This window comes from Sorex fumeus, unplaced genomic scaffold (genome assembly GCF_029834395.1).
Source record: "Sorex fumeus unplaced genomic scaffold, SorFum_2.1 ptg000003l, whole genome shotgun sequence".
Taxonomy (NCBI): domain Eukaryota; kingdom Metazoa; phylum Chordata; class Mammalia; order Eulipotyphla; family Soricidae; genus Sorex; species Sorex fumeus.
Window position 1 is genome coordinate 49,353,465 of NW_026606060.1, and position 18,433 is coordinate 49,371,897.

At 49.0% G+C, this 18,433-nt stretch overlaps 1 protein-coding gene across 1 annotated transcript in view; it reads right to left on the reverse strand.

The window, feature by feature from the left end:
- Positions 1–9,918: 9,918 nt before the first annotated feature.
- Positions 9,919–18,433, reverse strand: part of NUP37 (nucleoporin 37) — a 50,038-nt gene continuing 41,523 nt past the window's right edge. Inside the window, exons 7-10 of the mRNA XM_056117481.1 lie at positions 13,770–13,951; positions 13,122–13,172; positions 11,114–11,207; positions 9,919–10,163 (exon numbers count right to left, since the gene is read on the reverse strand). Of these exons, the coding sequence (XP_055973456.1) occupies positions 10,050–10,163; positions 11,114–11,207; positions 13,122–13,172; positions 13,770–13,951 (441 nt within the window). The 3' untranslated portion in view covers positions 9,919–10,049. The remainder of the gene's footprint in view (positions 10,164–11,113; positions 11,208–13,121; positions 13,173–13,769; positions 13,952–18,433) is intronic.

Consider the following 18,433-nt stretch of genomic DNA (forward strand, 5'->3'; position numbering starts at 1 on the left):
ATTGTTGAAAAATGTTGCCTAGAATGAGGAATTCTTTGATTTGTCCTGGTAAAACTTCTGTCAAGATTCTTTGATTTAGGGATCACTATCTCTCATTATAGAGAGATAAAGGGAACCACATCAGCAATGCATGCCCTTTGTCTTTTTAAACTAAAAATATGCTTCATAAAGGCATAAAGGAACGATATTATTTGGTAGTAATATTCTACTGTATTAAGTAATTGACTTGAAAATTAGTATGCAGGTTTTCTTATGTACTTTAAAGCATATAATAGTTTCTAACAAATATCTACATAATTGCAACATTTGACTGAATTTTAAAATTACCTATAACATTTCCTAAATTACCTAATTTTCTTGATTCCATAATTATTACAAATAGAAACAAAACAAACACTGTCCTCCCATTGATCATTGATTTGCTCGAGTGGGCCCAGTAATGTCTTCATTTTGAGACTTGTTACTGTGTTTGGCATATTGAAAGCTTTGCTGTGTGGGCAAGATACTTTTGGTAGCTTGCAGTGCTCTCCGAGAGAGGTGGAAGAATCAAACCCGGCTCGGCCGGGCTGGCTGCTCACAAGGCAAACACCCTACCACTTGTGCTATCGCTCCAGCCCTGACAAGCTTACAAATAGAAAACTTGAGTAAAAGATATTGGTATAATTCACAATCAATGTCCAGGGACTGGAGAGATGGTTCAGGGCACAAAACCCAAAGGGGCTAGTGGGGAGAAAGGATGTGAAATTCAAAAATAAACATACATCTTTAATATAATATACATTCTTGTAGGCATTTCCATTTGCTTTTCTGGGGGGAGGAGATTTGGCTACACGTGGCGGTGCTCAGGGCTTACTTCTGGCTGTGCTCAGGGATCCCTCCTGATGGTGCTCAGGAGACTGTATGTGCTATGGGAACCAAGATTGGCAACAGGCAAAGCATAAATGCCTTAACTCTTGTAAAGCTCTCTCTGTGTCAACATATGACCCTCAGTGATTCCCAACTCTATCTTATCTGAGGGAATGCAGCATTAACTTGCGGGAACAGTATTTATAGAAATGTACTGGTATCTACACTGGACTGACAAGCATATTGTATGTTCAGACAAAGTTGTGAGGTAGCTGCCTTATGAAATGCTAAATTGCAGTGATCTGAGGGAAGGGGACATTTGCATTGCTACTAGGCATCATCTCAAAAACATTTAGATTTCTGCCATGAATCAATTTCATTTTCATTTCATTTCATTTCATCATCCTGTTAATCGTCGATTGCCTCGAGCAGGCCCCAGTAACGTCTCTTTCATCCTAGCCCTGAGATTATATTCAAGGCTCTTTAGGAGAATGAGACCCATCATTGTTACTGGTATTTGGCATATTTGGTGCGCCACGGGGAGTTTGCCAGACTCTGCCCTGTGGGCAGGCTACATTCGATAGCCTGCAAGTTTGTCCAGATGTTCTGATAAGATGTCGCGCGGCCGCGAATGCGGCCGCGCGGTTCCAGGAGCTGCATTTTGTAGTCTCTGAGTCTTGGCCGCTGATGGGATTACACGGCGCCAGGGGGCCAGGTGGTGGGTGTTATCCCCGCCTACTGGAATTTGGAGGATCTGGGTGGAGGATGCTCGACTCCAATTCGAGTAGGCTTGGAGATCTCGGCCCAGGAACCCGCGTGGCTTTGTCCCTCTGCCAGCACCTTCATGTGTGCAGAGAGTGGTCTCAGCATGGTGGTGGCTGGTCCTGGAGGTCTTCGGCTGCCAGAGCCCTGGTCGGGGTGGGGAGGAAAGCTCAACCCGCTCCCCTCCAAGGGACCCCGGTGAGGAACAGCCAGGCGCAGGGGCAGGAGACTGACTGCACTGGTCTCGTCCGGGAGCTGCATTTTGTAGTCTCTGAGTCTTGGCCGCTGATGGGATTACACGGCGCCAGGGGGCCAGGTGGTGGGTGTTATCCCCGCCTACTGGAATTTGGAGGATCTGGGTGGAGGATGCTCGACTCCAATTCGAGTAGGCTTGGAGATCTCGGCCCAGGAACCCGCGTGGCTTTGTCCCTCTGCCAGCACCTTCATGTGTGCAGAGAGTGGTCTCAGCATGGTGGTGGCTGGTCCTGGAGGTCTTCGGCTGCCAGAGCCCTGGTCGGGGTGGGGAGGAAAGCTCAACCCGCTCCCCTCCAAGGGACCCCGGTGAGGAACAGCCAGGCGCAGGGGCAGGAGACTGACTGCACTGGTCTCGTCCGGGAGCTGCATTTTGTAGTCTCTGAGTCTTGGCCGCTGATGGGATTACACGGCGCCAGGGGGCCAGGTGGTGGGTGTTATCCCCGCCTACTGGAATTTGGAGGATCTGGGTGGAGGATGCTCGACTCCAATTCGAGTAGGCTTGGAGATCTCGGCCCAGGAACCCGCGTGGCTTTGTCCCTCTGCCAGCACCTTCATGTGTGCGGAGAGTGGTCTCAGCATGGTGGTGGCTGGTCCTGGAGGTCTTCGGCTGCCAGAGCCCTGGTCGGGGTGGGGAGGAAAGCTCAACCCGCTCCCCTCCAAGGGACCCCGGTGAGGAACAGCCAGGCGCAGGGGCAGGAGACTGACTGCACTGGTCTCGTCCGGGAGCTGCATTTTGTAGTCTCTGAGTCTTGGCCGCTGATGGGATTACACGGCGCCAGGGGGCCAGGTGGTGGGTGTTATCCCCGCCTACTGGAATTTGGAGGATCTGGGTGGAGGATGCTCGACTCCAATTCGAGTAGGCTTGGAGATCTCGGCCCAGGAACCCGCGTGGCTTTGTCCCTCTGCCAGCACCTTCATGTGTGCGGAGAGTGGTCTCAGCATGGTGGTGGCTGGTCCTGGAGGTCTTCGGCTGCCAGAGCCCTGGTCGGGGTGGGGAGGAAAGCTCAACCCGCTCCCCTCCAAGGGACCCCGGTGAGGAACAGCCAGGCGCAGGGGCAGGAGACTGACTGCACTGGTCTCGTCCGGGAGCTGCATTTTGTAGTCTCTGAGTCTTGGCCGCTGATGGGATTACACGGCGCCAGGGGGCCAGGTGGTGGGTGTTATCCCCGCCTACTGGAATTTGGAGGATCTGGGTGGAGGATGCTCGACTCCAATTCGAGTAGGCTTGGAGATCTCGGCCCAGGAACCCGCGTGGCTTTGTCCCTCTGCCAGCACCTTCATGTGTGCGGAGAGTGGTCTCAGCATGGTGGTGGCTGGTCCTGGAGGTCTTCGGCTGCCAGAGCCCTGGTCGGGGTGGGGAGGAAAGCTCAACCCGCTCCCCTCCAAGGGACCCCGGTGAGGAACAGCCAGGCGCAGGGGCAGGAGACTGACTGCACTGGTCTCGTCCGGGAGCTGCATTTTGTAGTCTCTGAGTCTTGGCCGCTGATGGGATTACACGGCGCCAGGGGGCCAGGTGGTGGGTGTTATCCCCGCCTACTGGAATTTGGAGGATCTGGGTGGAGGATGCTCGACTCCAATTCGAGTAGGCTTGGAGATCTCGGCCCAGGAACCCGCGTGGCTTTGTCCCTCTGCCAGCACCTTCATGTGTGCGGAGAGTGGTCTCAGCATGGTGGTGGCTGGTCCTGGAGGTCTTCGGCTGCCAGAGCCCTGGTCGGGGTGGGGAGGAAAGCTCAACCCGCTCCCCTCCAAGGGACCCCGGTGAGGAACAGCCAGGCGCAGGGGCAGGAGACTGACTGCACTGGTCTCGTCCGGGAGCTGCATTTTGTAGTCTCTGAGTCTTGGCCGCTGATGGGATTACACGGCGCCAGGGGGCCAGGTGGTGGGTGTTATCCCCGCCTACTGGAATTTGGAGGATCTGGGTGGAGGATGCTCGACTCCAATTCGAGTAGGCTTGGAGATCTCGGCCCAGGAACCCGCGTGGCTTTGTCCCTCTGCCAGCACCTTCATGTGTGCGGAGAGTGGTCTCAGCATGGTGGTGGCTGGTCCTGGAGGTCTTCGGCTGCCAGAGCCCTGGTCGGGGTGGGGAGGAAAGCTCAACCCGCTCCCCTCCAAGGGACCCCGGTGAGGAACAGCCAGGCGCAGGGGCAGGAGACTGACTGCACTGGTCTCGTCCGGGAGCTGCATTTTGTAGTCTCTGAGTCTTGGCCGCTGATGGGATTACACGGCGCCAGGGGGCCAGGTGGTGGGTGTTATCCCCGCCTACTGGAATTTGGAGGATCTGGGTGGAGGATGCTCGACTCCAATTCGAGTAGGCTTGGAGATCTCGGCCCAGGAACCCGCGTGGCTTTGTCCCTCTGCCAGCACCTTCATGTGTGCGGAGAGTGGTCTCAGCATGGTGGTGGCTGGTCCTGGAGGTCTTCGGCTGCCAGAGCCCTGGTCGGGGTGGGGAGGAAAGCTCAACCCGCTCCCCTCCAAGGGACCCCGGTGAGGAACAGCCAGGCGCAGGGGCAGGAGACTGACTGCACTGGTCTCGTCCGGGAGCTGCATTTTGTAGTCTCTGAGTCTTGGCCGCTGATGGGATTACACGGCGCCAGGGGGCCAGGTGGTGGGTGTTATCCCCGCCTACTGGAATTTGGAGGATCTGGGTGGAGGATGCTCGACTCCAATTCGAGTAGGCTTGGAGATCTCGGCCCAGGAACCCGCGTGGCTTTGTCCCTCTGCCAGCACCTTCATGTGTGCGGAGAGTGGTCTCAGCATGGTGGTGGCTGGTCCTGGAGGTCTTCGGCTGCCAGAGCCCTGGTCGGGGTGGGGAGGAAAGCTCAACCCGCTCCCCTCCAAGGGACCCCGGTGAGGAACAGCCAGGCGCAGGGGCAGGAGACTGACTGCACTGGTCTCGTCCGGGAGCTGCATTTTGTAGTCTCTGAGTCTTGGCCGCTGATGGGATTACACGGCGCCAGGGGGCCAGGTGGTGGGTGTTATCCCCGCCTACTGGAATTTGGAGGATCTGGGTGGAGGATGCTCGACTCCAATTCGAGTAGGCTTGGAGATCTCGGCCCAGGAACCCGCGTGGCTTTGTCCCTCTGCCAGCACCTTCATGTGTGCGGAGAGTGGTCTCAGCATGGTGGTGGCTGGTCCTGGAGGTCTTCGGCTGCCAGAGCCCTGGTCGGGGTGGGGAGGAAAGCTCAACCCGCTCCCCTCCAAGGGACCCCGGTGAGGAACAGCCAGGCGCAGGGGCAGGAGACTGACTGCACTGGTCTCGTCCGGGAGCTGCATTTTGTAGTCTCTGAGTCTTGGCCGCTGATGGGATTACACGGCGCCAGGGGGCCAGGTGGTGGGTGTTATCCCCGCCTACTGGAATTTGGAGGATCTGGGTGGAGGATGCTCGACTCCAATTCGAGTAGGCTTGGAGATCTCGGCCCAGGAACCCGCGTGGCTTTGTCCCTCTGCCAGCACCTTCATGTGTGCGGAGAGTGGTCTCAGCATGGTGGTGGCTGGTCCTGGAGGTCTTCGGCTGCCAGAGCCCTGGTCGGGGTGGGGAGGAAAGCTCAACCCGCTCCCCTCCAAGGGACCCCGGTGAGGAACAGCCAGGCGCAGGGGCAGGAGACTGACTGCACTGGTCTCGTCCGGGAGCTGCATTTTGTAGTCTCTGAGTCTTGGCCGCTGATGGGATTACACGGCGCCAGGGGGCCAGGTGGTGGGTGTTATCCCCGCCTACTGGAATTTGGAGGATCTGGGTGGAGGATGCTCGACTCCAATTCGAGTAGGCTTGGAGATCTCGGCCCAGGAACCCGCGTGGCTTTGTCCCTCTGCCAGCACCTTCATGTGTGCGGAGAGTGGTCTCAGCATGGTGGTGGCTGGTCCTGGAGGTCTTCGGCTGCCAGAGCCCTGGTCGGGGTGGGGAGGAAAGCTCAACCCGCTCCCCTCCAAGGGACCCCGGTGAGGAACAGCCAGGCGCAGGGGCAGGAGACTGACTGCACTGGTCTCGTCCGGGAGCTGCATTTTGTAGTCTCTGAGTCTTGGCCGCTGATGGGATTACACGGCGCCAGGGGGCCAGGTGGTGGGTGTTATCCCCGCCTACTGGAATTTGGAGGATCTGGGTGGAGGATGCTCGACTCCAATTCGAGTAGGCTTGGAGATCTCGGCCCAGGAACCCGCGTGGCTTTGTCCCTCTGCCAGCACCTTCATGTGTGCGGAGAGTGGTCTCAGCATGGTGGTGGCTGGTCCTGGAGGTCTTCGGCTGCCAGAGCCCTGGTCGGGGTGGGGAGGAAAGCTCAACCCGCTCCCCTCCAAGGGACCCCGGTGAGGAACAGCCAGGCGCAGGGGCAGGAGACTGACTGCACTGGTCTCGTCCGGGAGCTGCATTTTGTAGTCTCTGAGTCTTGGCCGCTGATGGGATTACACGGCGCCAGGGGGCCAGGTGGTGGGTGTTATCCCCGCCTACTGGAATTTGGAGGATCTGGGTGGAGGATGCTCGACTCCAATTCGAGTAGGCTTGGAGATCTCGGCCCAGGAACCCGCGTGGCTTTGTCCCTCTGCCAGCACCTTCATGTGTGCGGAGAGTGGTCTCAGCATGGTGGTGGCTGGTCCTGGAGGTCTTCGGCTGCCAGAGCCCTGGTCGGGGTGGGGAGGAAAGCTCAACCCGCTCCCCTCCAAGGGACCCCGGTGAGGAACAGCCAGGCGCAGGGGCAGGAGACTGACTGCACTGGTCTCGTCCGGGAGCTGCATTTTGTAGTCTCTGAGTCTTGGCCGCTGATGGGATTACACGGCGCCAGGGGGCCAGGTGGTGGGTGTTATCCCCGCCTACTGGAATTTGGAGGATCTGGGTGGAGGATGCTCGACTCCAATTCGAGTAGGCTTGGAGATCTCGGCCCAGGAACCCGCGTGGCTTTGTCCCTCTGCCAGCACCTTCATGTGTGCGGAGAGTGGTCTCAGCATGGTGGTGGCTGGTCCTGGAGGTCTTCGGCTGCCAGAGCCCTGGTCGGGGTGGGGAGGAAAGCTCAACCCGCTCCCCTCCAAGGGACCCCGGTGAGGAACAGCCAGGCGCAGGGGCAGGAGACTGACTGCACTGGTCTCGTCCGGGAGCTGCATTTTGTAGTCTCTGAGTCTTGGCCGCTGATGGGATTACACGGCGCCAGGGGGCCAGGTGGTGGGTGTTATCCCCGCCTACTGGAATTTGGAGGATCTGGGTGGAGGATGCTCGACTCCAATTCGAGTAGGCTTGGAGATCTCGGCCCAGGAACCCGCGTGGCTTTGTCCCTCTGCCAGCACCTTCATGTGTGCGGAGAGTGGTCTCAGCATGGTGGTGGCTGGTCCTGGAGGTCTTCGGCTGCCAGAGCCCTGGTCGGGGTGGGGAGGAAAGCTCAACCCGCTCCCCTCCAAGGGACCCCGGTGAGGAACAGCCAGGCGCAGGGGCAGGAGACTGACTGCACTGGTCTCGTCCGGGAGCTGCATTTTGTAGTCTCTGAGTCTTGGCCGCTGATGGGATTACACGGCGCCAGGGGGCCAGGTGGTGGGTGTTATCCCCGCCTACTGGAATTTGGAGGATCTGGGTGGAGGATGCTCGACTCCAATTCGAGTAGGCTTGGAGATCTCGGCCCAGGAACCCGCGTGGCTTTGTCCCTCTGCCAGCACCTTCATGTGTGCGGAGAGTGGTCTCAGCATGGTGGTGGCTGGTCCTGGAGGTCTTCGGCTGCCAGAGCCCTGGTCGGGGTGGGGAGGAAAGCTCAACCCGCTCCCCTCCAAGGGACCCCGGTGAGGAACAGCCAGGCGCAGGGGCAGGAGACTGACTGCACTGGTCTCGTCCGGGAGCTGCATTTTGTAGTCTCTGAGTCTTGGCCGCTGATGGGATTACACGGCGCCAGGGGGCCAGGTGGTGGGTGTTATCCCCGCCTACTGGAATTTGGAGGATCTGGGTGGAGGATGCTCGACTCCAATTCGAGTAGGCTTGGAGATCTCGGCCCAGGAACCCGCGTGGCTTTGTCCCTCTGCCAGCACCTTCATGTGTGCGGAGAGTGGTCTCAGCATGGTGGTGGCTGGTCCTGGAGGTCTTCGGCTGCCAGAGCCCTGGTCGGGGTGGGGAGGAAAGCTCAACCCGCTCCCCTCCAAGGGACCCCGGTGAGGAACAGCCAGGCGCAGGGGCAGGAGACTGACTGCACTGGTCTCGTCCGGGAGCTGCATTTTGTAGTCTCTGAGTCTTGGCCGCTGATGGGATTACACGGCGCCAGGGGGCCAGGTGGTGGGTGTTATCCCCGCCTACTGGAATTTGGAGGATCTGGGTGGAGGATGCTCGACTCCAATTCGAGTAGGCTTGGAGATCTCGGCCCAGGAACCCGCGTGGCTTTGTCCCTCTGCCAGCACCTTCATGTGTGCGGAGAGTGGTCTCAGCATGGTGGTGGCTGGTCCTGGAGGTCTTCGGCTGCCAGAGCCCTGGTCGGGGTGGGGAGGAAAGCTCAACCCGCTCCCCTCCAAGGGACCCCGGTGAGGAACAGCCAGGCGCAGGGGCAGGAGACTGAATCAATGAATGAATCAATGAATCAATGGTGAAGAGAAATAGGGGTTGCAACATTGAATGCCCCACACTTATTAAAGGCCGAGATAGTACAAGGGGTGGGGTTCTTGCCTTGTAGATGGTCAATCCAGGTTTGGGGCCTGGCATCCCATTTGATACTTGAGTCTGCCAGGAATGATTTCTGAGCACAGAGCTGGGAGTGAGTCCTGAGCACTGGCAGGTGTGAGCCCAAAACAAAAAATAAAAATTATATTTGGGCTGGAGCGATCGTGCAGTGGGTAGGGCAAGTGCCTTGCATGTGGCCAACCAGGGTTTAATCTCTGGTGCCTCATATGGTCCCTCCTCCAGACTGCCAGGAGTGACCCCTGAGTGCAGAGCCAGGAGTAAACCCCTGAGTACTGCTGGGTGTGGCCTAAACCCCCCTCTTTACCCCCCTCAATATATATAATTTTCTGATAAGAAATGATCATTCATAAAAAAAGCAGAGGGACTGTTAAAGGTATTATGTTATAAATCATTTTCAGGGAAGACTTTATCCTCTACCAGATGTTGTAAGTATGTTGAGCCATCCAGACAGAAGGAATGTGCATATAGTAAACAGGGTTGAGTAACACACTGTCACATTTATAAGAAACTATAAATCATTTTTATACGGAAATAAATAATAATCCCTTATAATAACTAAGGAAGCAATAAGTCCTATACAAACATGGATTGCATATGAATATATGCATATGAATATAAGCACTTCCAAAAGAATGAATAGAATAGAAAGAACTTTTTCATTTTTTGTAAAGATCAGTGTCCCTGAGGAAAACAATAAATCTAAAGTGTATTAGTTGGAGCCAGAGAGACAGTACAGAGGTTAAGGGGTTTGACTTTTTTCTTTATTTGTTTTTGGGTCACACCCAGTGATGCTGAGGGGTTACTCCGGGCTCTGTACTCAGGAATCACTCCTGGTAGGCTCAGGGGACCCTATGGGATGCTGGGATTGAACCCGGAAGGCTGTGTGCCTTACCTGCTGTTCTATCTCTTTGGCTCCCAAGGTCTTTCTGATGACCACCATGGTTTAATCCCTGGCACTACATATGATTGGTTCCCTGAGCACTGTCCTAGATCAGAGTTATCCCTGCCAGGTATGGGTCCCCACCCCTTCCCCCAATCAATAAAAATTTAAAAAGAAAAGTAAGATTCATATAAAGTATACAAGTTTGGGGCTGGAACAATAGCACAGTGGGTAGGGCGTTTGCCCTGCACATGGTCGACCCAGGTTTGATTCCCAGCATCCCATATGGCCCCCTGAGCACTGCCAGAAGTAATTCCTGAGTGCATGAGCCAGGAGTAACCCCTGTGAATTGCCGGGTGTCACCCAAAAAGCAAAAAAAAAAAAGAAAAAGGAAGTATAGAGGTTCCATTTTGGATAATCCTGTGATAAAATCAGAAGTAATGTTTCCCTAATCACTTTTTCTCTACAGTTGAGTCAAGACAATTACGTCCTTAAAAGATTAAAAAAATGTACACAGAGATGCACAGAATAGATTTTTTTCAAAGCATCAATATTTATTTAACAAAAGTAACAAGGGAGTTTACAGTATGTTTGATATAAAAATAAGAAATTCTCCAAAATATGTATTAAAAATACAAAGCTTATGGATCTAAGGTATACAGAAAATTTACGTTACATTTCAGTCACCCAAAACAACAACTTGTGATCTCCTCCAATGGCGCACAGGGGCAGAGTTCTGTGCCAGGAAAGGCCAGATCCAACAGGTACAGAGCCGGTGAGGATGGGCTACAAAATAGAAAAGAATTAAAGAAGCTCAATAAGTCAGTATAGTTAGTAAATAAAATACTTTTGAAAATAAGAAATGCACTGATAAACTGCTTGTGTTAATAAAAGATATAAAAAAATTCCTTTATTTATTAAAAATAAGATCCTAGAGGTGAGATACACATCATTTGCAGCTCAAAGATATGAAGGATACAGTAATCTATGATAAGTGGTACAGCCCACATGCAAATATTTTTGCAGCATAAACAGTAAGCAAAATTACTACATTAATTTTATTTCTGGAACTCATCCAGTGGTGCTCAGGGCTTACTTGTGTATCCGTGCTTAAGGATCACTTCTGGTGGGGTTTGTCGGACTATTATGTGGTACTGGGGATTGAATCCAGGTTGGCCACTTGCAAGGGAAGCACCCTACCCACTGTGCTATCTCCCCGGCACCCAAAATTACTATATTTAAATGAATGAGAAAACGTAACGGGGAATTAAAATGCTCCTTACATAATTACTGGTAAAAAGTATGTTACCACTGGTAATTCAAATATCTAAACAGGCCTTTGCTTTCTAATTTAGTAGAAAGCAAGCAAATTTGGGGCTTTGAGTAGAGGAAGCAAACGGAAAAACACACATTAAAAAAGAAAAAGAAAAAATACAACACCCCAAAACAAAACCACACATGTGGAACCAGGGAGAAAGCTTAGGAGATGGTGCAAAGCCTGAGCTAAGACTTGCATTTGATCCCAGACCACGACAATCTGGCACCACTGGGTGGCCTTGGTGGTGCCCAGCACTGCATGCAGGGCCTGAAGAGCACTGCACCAGCGAGCTCCAGCTCTGAGCCACCTGGTCCAACTTATGCAATATTTTGGGAGTGGGCCTCAGGGCACTGCTTTGAGAAGTCCACAAGATCAAAACCAAAAAGCCCACCTATAGGATAAAATATTTCCTAATTACCTGAGTGTGTCCCAAGTGATGAATCTGAAATTGGCTTGTCATTTTCCCAGGATAACCAGTTGTTGCAAACAAGTTTTCATTAATTGAAGACCATCTAAGAAAAGACAGGATAAAATCAGAATAGTATTGTAGAGATAATTATGATTTTTTCCCCTTTGAAACAAGTTATTTCTTTTTTCTCAAAACTCCATGCTTATGACTTTAGTTAATATGGTTCTACAGCAAAACTGGGAACTATGGGGTAACTGTCTACAGTCTCTCCTGCTGTGACCCTCAAGTGCTCATCAATTGTCTGTTGCTATGTTCCACAGTTACATAAGGCTAGCAGAATTCCTGTCTTTGTTACTGATGTTGCAGTTCCTTTTTGCGGGTGGGCAGGAGGGGTGGCGTACAGGTCAGGGCATACCTGATGGTACTGGGTGAAAGGGGCCCTGGTGCTGGCGGTCGAATCCAGGGTCTCCCACATGCAAGTCATATGTGAGCTATATCCCCAACCCCGCAAATTCTTTATTTCTCTCCTCTTTACTTTTTAATTTGCTTTAATTTTAATTTAGGCACTGTGAGTCTTCTTTTTTTAATCAACGGGGGTGAGAGTGCAGTGGGAAGCATAAACCTGGTATTGGAAAATACAAAATATTTCACAAGATTTCAAATATTCTTGGAGAGCCAGAGCCTAACAACAGCCTAACAAGTCCACGGGTGGGGGAAGGGAGGGGAGGGAGAAATAAAAGTAAAAAAGAAAGAGTTCCTTGACAAATAAAACTGCTGTGGTGCGTTACTTTTTTTTATGTAGCAGGCGGGCATATGAGTTGCCTGTCCAAAGGTAATTTGTCCTTCTTACATGCTGAACTAAATCCAACTATGTTTGTCACAGTGTGTCCAACTCTGGGGCTGGGACAAAATATGTAAGGCAATGGCAGCTAGTCTGGGGTAAGGGGCATACACATTCCTTCCTCTCAGTTTGTTCTGACTGGCCTGAGGCTCTGAATCCAAGAATTAAGGTGATAATCTATGACCCCGAGGATGGGCAGGGCCAGGGCCCATGGCACAATGAACTAATCAACCAACCCTGAGCCTGTTAATCATGATAGTTGCGGATTTAATGCATACTGGCTCACAGTTCTGAAATCAGGATGCATCTTATAATCTATGGCTTTCATACATTTAGTGTAGAAGAAGCACATAAAATAATAGTTTCTCCAAATTTCACAATTTCATTGAGGGTGTTTTAAAATATAATATATAATAAATATTCTACGGGTTTTACTTTATTAGTATGATTTTCTATTGCCCAAAACTACAAAGTATCCTACTGACTAGATGATAAATTGAATTATTATACAAAAATGAAAAAAAAAGCAAGATACATAAGCAAGCTGATTTTTAAAAAATGTATGTTTCTTTTAAACAAGTCACAGATACACACTATCAAACATGCTGTCACTTAAAGACAATAGTTTATTTTATTTATTTCAATTTTTTTATTGAATCACTGTGAAAAAGACCCTTAGCACCCCTCTACCAGTGGACATTTCCTAGCACCAGTGTCCCCAGTTTCCCTCCCCTCCCTGAACCCCCCACATCCCAGTCTGCCTTTTGTGGGCATTGTATTGTAGCTTGCAATGCAGATACCTATAGGTTATCAGGAATATCCCTTTACCTACTTTTAATACAGCTTACCTACTTTTAAACTACTTTTAAAGACAACAGTTTATATGTGTAAGCATAGGACCAATCGATATTCACATCTTAGCACAGGAACTAAGGAAGCAGATGGCCGGAGTGCCTGGGAGTGCCACACAGTGGTGGCATGTTTCACTCATCATAAAAATATCCAAAGAAAATACTGGAAAGGAAGCCAGTCTCAGGCCCAGACCAAAAGACAAAAACAATGGCTTCAGTCAAGAGTGCAAAATAACCGTCCACAGAACAATAAGACTGGGAAAGGATTCCAAGTGGTGGCACAACACAGAGAAACCAAACTCAAAGCGGCGCAATGGAGCATTACCTGAATAGGCAGGCCCGGTCCACGTGGACGGGTCTCTTGTCTTGCGGGTAACTGGAAAACAGTATTTTGCTCTCAATGAATGTGTTAGGCTCAAGTTGAAAAACTTAAATTAAGGCTTGAAAGTGAATTTCTTTTTAAAGGACACAATATTCATTGTCCTTAGACTATGGTAAAATTGCAAAGCAAGCACAGGATTAAAATAGATGAAATATGCTGAGAACATAAACATGATTTAGGACCATTACAGAATAACATCCCTCATAGGATCAGCATCTGCCTCTCCTCCCCTCCTTTTTTCTTTCCTCTCTCTGTGCTCAGACTCTACCTCCCTTCTTCCCTCCCTCCAGCCCTCCATCTCTTCCTTCTTCCCTTTCCCCCTTCCCCCACCCCTTTCCCACCTAAATAACTGCTCAGCTCAAAGGTTTCCTTCTTGTATTGTTCTTTATGGGTGACTGGAAACTTGGAAAGCAAAGGCACCCATCCAGTTTATATAAAACTCATCATAAAAAAATCTGCCCATAAATCTGCCCATTTTATAGAAAAGGCAAGTTTCTCCTGGACAGTGAAGCCCAGGCATACAATGACTCACGTAGTTCCTTTAGCAACAGCGACTAACCGTTAGTAAGAGATACAAGACAAAGAAAGTACCTGGACCGAGTAATATCCCAAATTATCCAATCATTCCCTGCAACAGCTCCGACTTTGAAGGTGTTTTTCAGGCACCAGTGTGCTGACATTAACGGAATCTGTTCTGATTCAAGAGATAAAATAGCTTGTTGGGCCAAAAGATCATAAAACCGGATTGTTCCATTCTTCTCTGCCACCATCAGCTGTAAGACAAAGAACCCCCCCCAATTCACTAGCCAAATCTGAGAAGTAGGCAAAAGGTTAGAGGGTAAAAGGCAAACAAACGTTAGTGTACATGGTGGATCGGAGGTCAAATGCAAAGGGACAAAAATTAATTCCATCTATAGAGAAGTTAAAAAACAAAATGCAAAATCAAAACAAAACAAACAAAATGATAATGGAGAAATTGAGTAGCCTTTGGAATTATGGAATTTTAATGAAGAGGCAGAATTTGAACTACTATATATTTTTTGGGTTTGGGGCAATCTGACAGTGCCAGAGGCTACTCCTAGATATTCACAGAAGTGTTTTTGTTCTGGGACCACACCTGGCCAAGCTCAGGGGTTACTCCTGGCCGTGCTGGGGGACCATACAGGATGCTGGGGATCAAACCCAGGTCAGCAGCATGCAATGCTGGTGTCCTAAACGCTGTACTATTGCTCCAGCCCGAAGAACAGGAGTGATTGATGATGGTGCTTGGGGGACTATATACGGGCCTGAGGATGCAAAGTGGGATCAGCCACCTGGAAGGCCGTACCTCCTATATTATCTCTCCAAACTGAAACTGCTGAGGGTGTTTTAAAATATAATATACAATAAATATTCTACGGGTTTTACTTTATTAGTATGATTTTCTATTGCCCAAAACTACAAAGTATCCTACTGACTAGATGATAAATTGAATTATTATACAAAAATGAAAAAAAAGCAAGATACATAAGCAAGTTGATTTTTAAAAAATGTATGTTTCTTTTAAACAAGTCACAGATACACACTATCAAACATGCTGTCACTTAAAGACAGTAGTTTATTTTATTTATTTCAATTTTTTTATTGAATCTCTGTGAAAAAGACCCTTAGCACTCTTCTACCAGTGTACATTTCCTAGCACCAGTGTCCCCAGTTTCCCTCCCCTCCCCGAACCCCCCACATCCCAGCCTGCCTTTTGTGGGCATTGTATTGTAGCTTGCAATGCAGATACCTATAGGTTATCAGGAATATCCCTTTTTTTTATTTTTTGCTTTTTGGGCCACACCCACAATGCTTAGGGCTTACTCCTGGCTCTGTGCTGCAGGATCACATGGGATGCTGACGATCATTTGAGTTATTTCAATCAATTTTTCACATACAGCCAACATGCAATGAAAAGCAGTTATTTCTCTAGAGGAAGATGTGGGACCCGTTTTGCACTGTGATTTGAGAAATCTAGAATTAAAAAAAAAAATTACCTCTTCAGCGTTCTCTTGTGCAAACTTTCTTCTAGTATATGATTCTGAGTAAAGTAAAACTATTTTCAGCTTTTCTCAATTAACATTTTGTTAGTGTCTTTCAAAGTTATCTCAGTTTAGAAGTTATGTGAAATACGTTGTGTGAAGTAAAATATTTTTTGTTTTCTTTTTGGGCCACACCTGGTAGTGCTTAGGGGACCATATTGGGTATCAGGGATCAAACCTGGGTCAACCAGATACAAGGTGAGTGCTCTAGTCATTGTACGATCCCTAGTGTGGATTTCATTTTTATTTCATTTTATTTATTTTTAAAAGCACTGTGCAGTTTGGCCACTTTTTATTTTATTTTTGCTTTTTGGGTCACACTGGCGATGTACAGGGGTTACTCCTGGTTCTGCACTCAGGAATTACTCCTGGCAGTGCTCAGGGGACCATCTGGAATGCTGGGAATAGAACCCGGGTCAGCCGCGTGCAAGACAAACGTCCTACCCTCTGTGCTATTGCTTCAGCCCCTCTAGTGTGGATTTTATACCACTGAGGCACACTAGGGAGACAGACTGCTCTCAAATATTCAAGTCCCTAAATCAAAGAGGGATATTTCTGATGTTTGTCACTCGAGTTCATTTTAAGTCTTTCAGTTATGCTTAAGCTTTTTAAAATCAGGTTTTGAAAACTGAGACACAATACTAATACCTCAGGAATTGGGGAGACCTTGACTTAAAACTTCCTTTGTAGTGTGATTTCCTTGTAGGTGTATTTTTTTCTAAGACAAACATGTTACAATTTTTTTTGTTGTTGTTAACTCACTGAAGTGTGTGTGTGTGTGTGTGTGTGTGTGTGTATACATTGTTCACACACACACATAAATTTTTAAAAAGGGAAAAAGTATGAAAAGCCCACCCATAAAGAGCCAAAGGATCTTCCCATTGACAAGCTTTACAACCTACACAGATCTCTCCAGGCAGGGGCAGATAAGTCCCACCAGAAGACCAACTTTATACCCTAGCCATCAGGAATGATACCTGAACAGAGTCAGGAGTGAGCCCAGGATATCTCCAGGTATGGCCCTCAAAGCCAAAAACAAAACAAAACAAAACAAAACAAAAAATAACAAAAATCAAAACCCAAACACCAAAAAACCAAAAGCCCAACAATTCCAGCAACATAAAGACTCCAAAATCAATGTTGTAAAGACCTCTTGGGGATGAGGGTGGGGGGCGGTCACCCATATCTCAATGAGTGTGGGTGTGTAATTCCTTTCTTCAGCTTTACGGCACGATTTCCATTTTAGAGCCACCCACATCTCAAACTGGGTGGGGAAAGGGGGGAAGCCCACATTCTCCCTTGAACACTGTGTATCTCTTCCCTCATAGTTGTCAAAATAGAACTATTTTATTAAGGAAAAAACTGTGCTTAGTAGTGATGACAGATTTGAACGGTTCAAAGAATGAATAGAGGGCAAAAGCGAGAGTCCTGCAGATGCGCTGGATGAGGCTAAATGGGCTGATCCTCGGCACCCCATGTAGTCCCTTGAGCACTCCAGGAGTGATCCCTGAGCATAGTGCCAGAAGAAAGTCTCAAACACCATCGAAGTGTGGCCAAAAACAGGCCAAAAGCAAATAAAAAACAGTAAAAGTTAAATTCAGGAACTGCTGATCTGTTAAGTATTAGGAAATTTTTTTTCTTTAGGCTGGAGCGATAGCACAGCGGGTAGGGCGTTCGCCTTACAAGCGGCCAACATGGCCGACCCGAGTTCGATTCCTCCGCCCCTCTCGGAGAGCCCGGCAAGCTACCGAGAGTATTCGATATGCCAGACACAGTAACAACAAAGTCTCCAATGGAGACGTTACTGGGCCCGCTCGAGCAAATCGACGATCAACGGGAGGGCCTTTGCCTTTACCTTTACCTTTTTCTTTAGGGAAGAAAGCTCACTACTGAAGATTCTGGTAAACCTAGGGCGAGAGATCAAATCCTAGACAGAAAAATCCTTTCCCCACCTAGTCTCAGCAGAAGATCAGCTAGAGGTGAATTCAAATGCTAATAAGGATATGTTGACCTCTGTAACACCACTTGGCCTGAGTCTAAGCTAAAATGTTGGGAAGGATAGCCAGATCTTTGCAGGTAACAAAAGAAATAGGATTATCAAAGCAGAGGAGGCAGGAAAATGCAAGATCATAAAAAGATACCAGCTCCCTGCCTCAGAACTAGGCTTGACCAAAATATGGTAACATCTGACCACCTTAGGTTTCAACAACCTTGTCTCCGCCCCTCTCCAGAGCTACTGAGTATCTTGCCCACATGGCAAAGCCTGGCAAGCTCCCCATGACGTATTCGATATGCCAAACACAGTAACAACAAGTCTCACAATGGAGACGTTACTGGGCCCACTCCAGCAAATCGATGAACAACGGGAGGACAATGCTACAGTGCTACAGACTTCCTCTCAACCATAAACAGTAACAGACACCGAGTCTCTGGAAGGAATATCAGACTGAGTTAAACCTATGTGAACTACGGCAAATTACTTATCCTTTGCTGCTTTAGTTTTCTCATCTAAAAAGCGGATCAATTCTTATTAACTTTGGAGTGTTTGATAAGAATTAAATGAGAAAGTATTTAAAGGACTAGTACAATATCTACTGCTGAGAGAGCAGTCAGCAAATACTTGTTACCTCTCTTCAGTTAGCAACTTTTCTCCTGGGAGTCAGAGATGACATAAGTCTCAATTCTTTGGATGAATGTTATCTTACATCTGTTATTATTAAAGTCCTAGAAACTGATCTTCCATATGACCCAGCAATCCCACTTCTGGACATATATCCTGGGGATGCAAGAAAGCACAGTAGAAAGGACATCTGCATTTGTACGTTCACGGCAGCACTGTTCAAAATATGCAGAATCAGGAAACAACCTGAATGCCTGAGAATAGATGACTGGTTAAAGAAACTCTGGTACATCTACACAATGGAATACTATGCAGCTGTTAAGAAAGATGAAGTCATGAAACTTGCTTAGAAGTGGATGGACATGTAGAGTATCATGCTAAGTGAAATGAGTCAGAGAGAGAGACGGATAGACATAGAATGACTGCACTTATTTGTGGAATATAAAATAACATAATATGAGACTACATGCGAAAGACAGTAGAGTCAAGGATCACTCCACGATTTGGAAGCCAGCCTCATATGCTGTGGGAGAAGGCAGTTGGGATGGAAAAGGGACCAAGTCAATGATAGT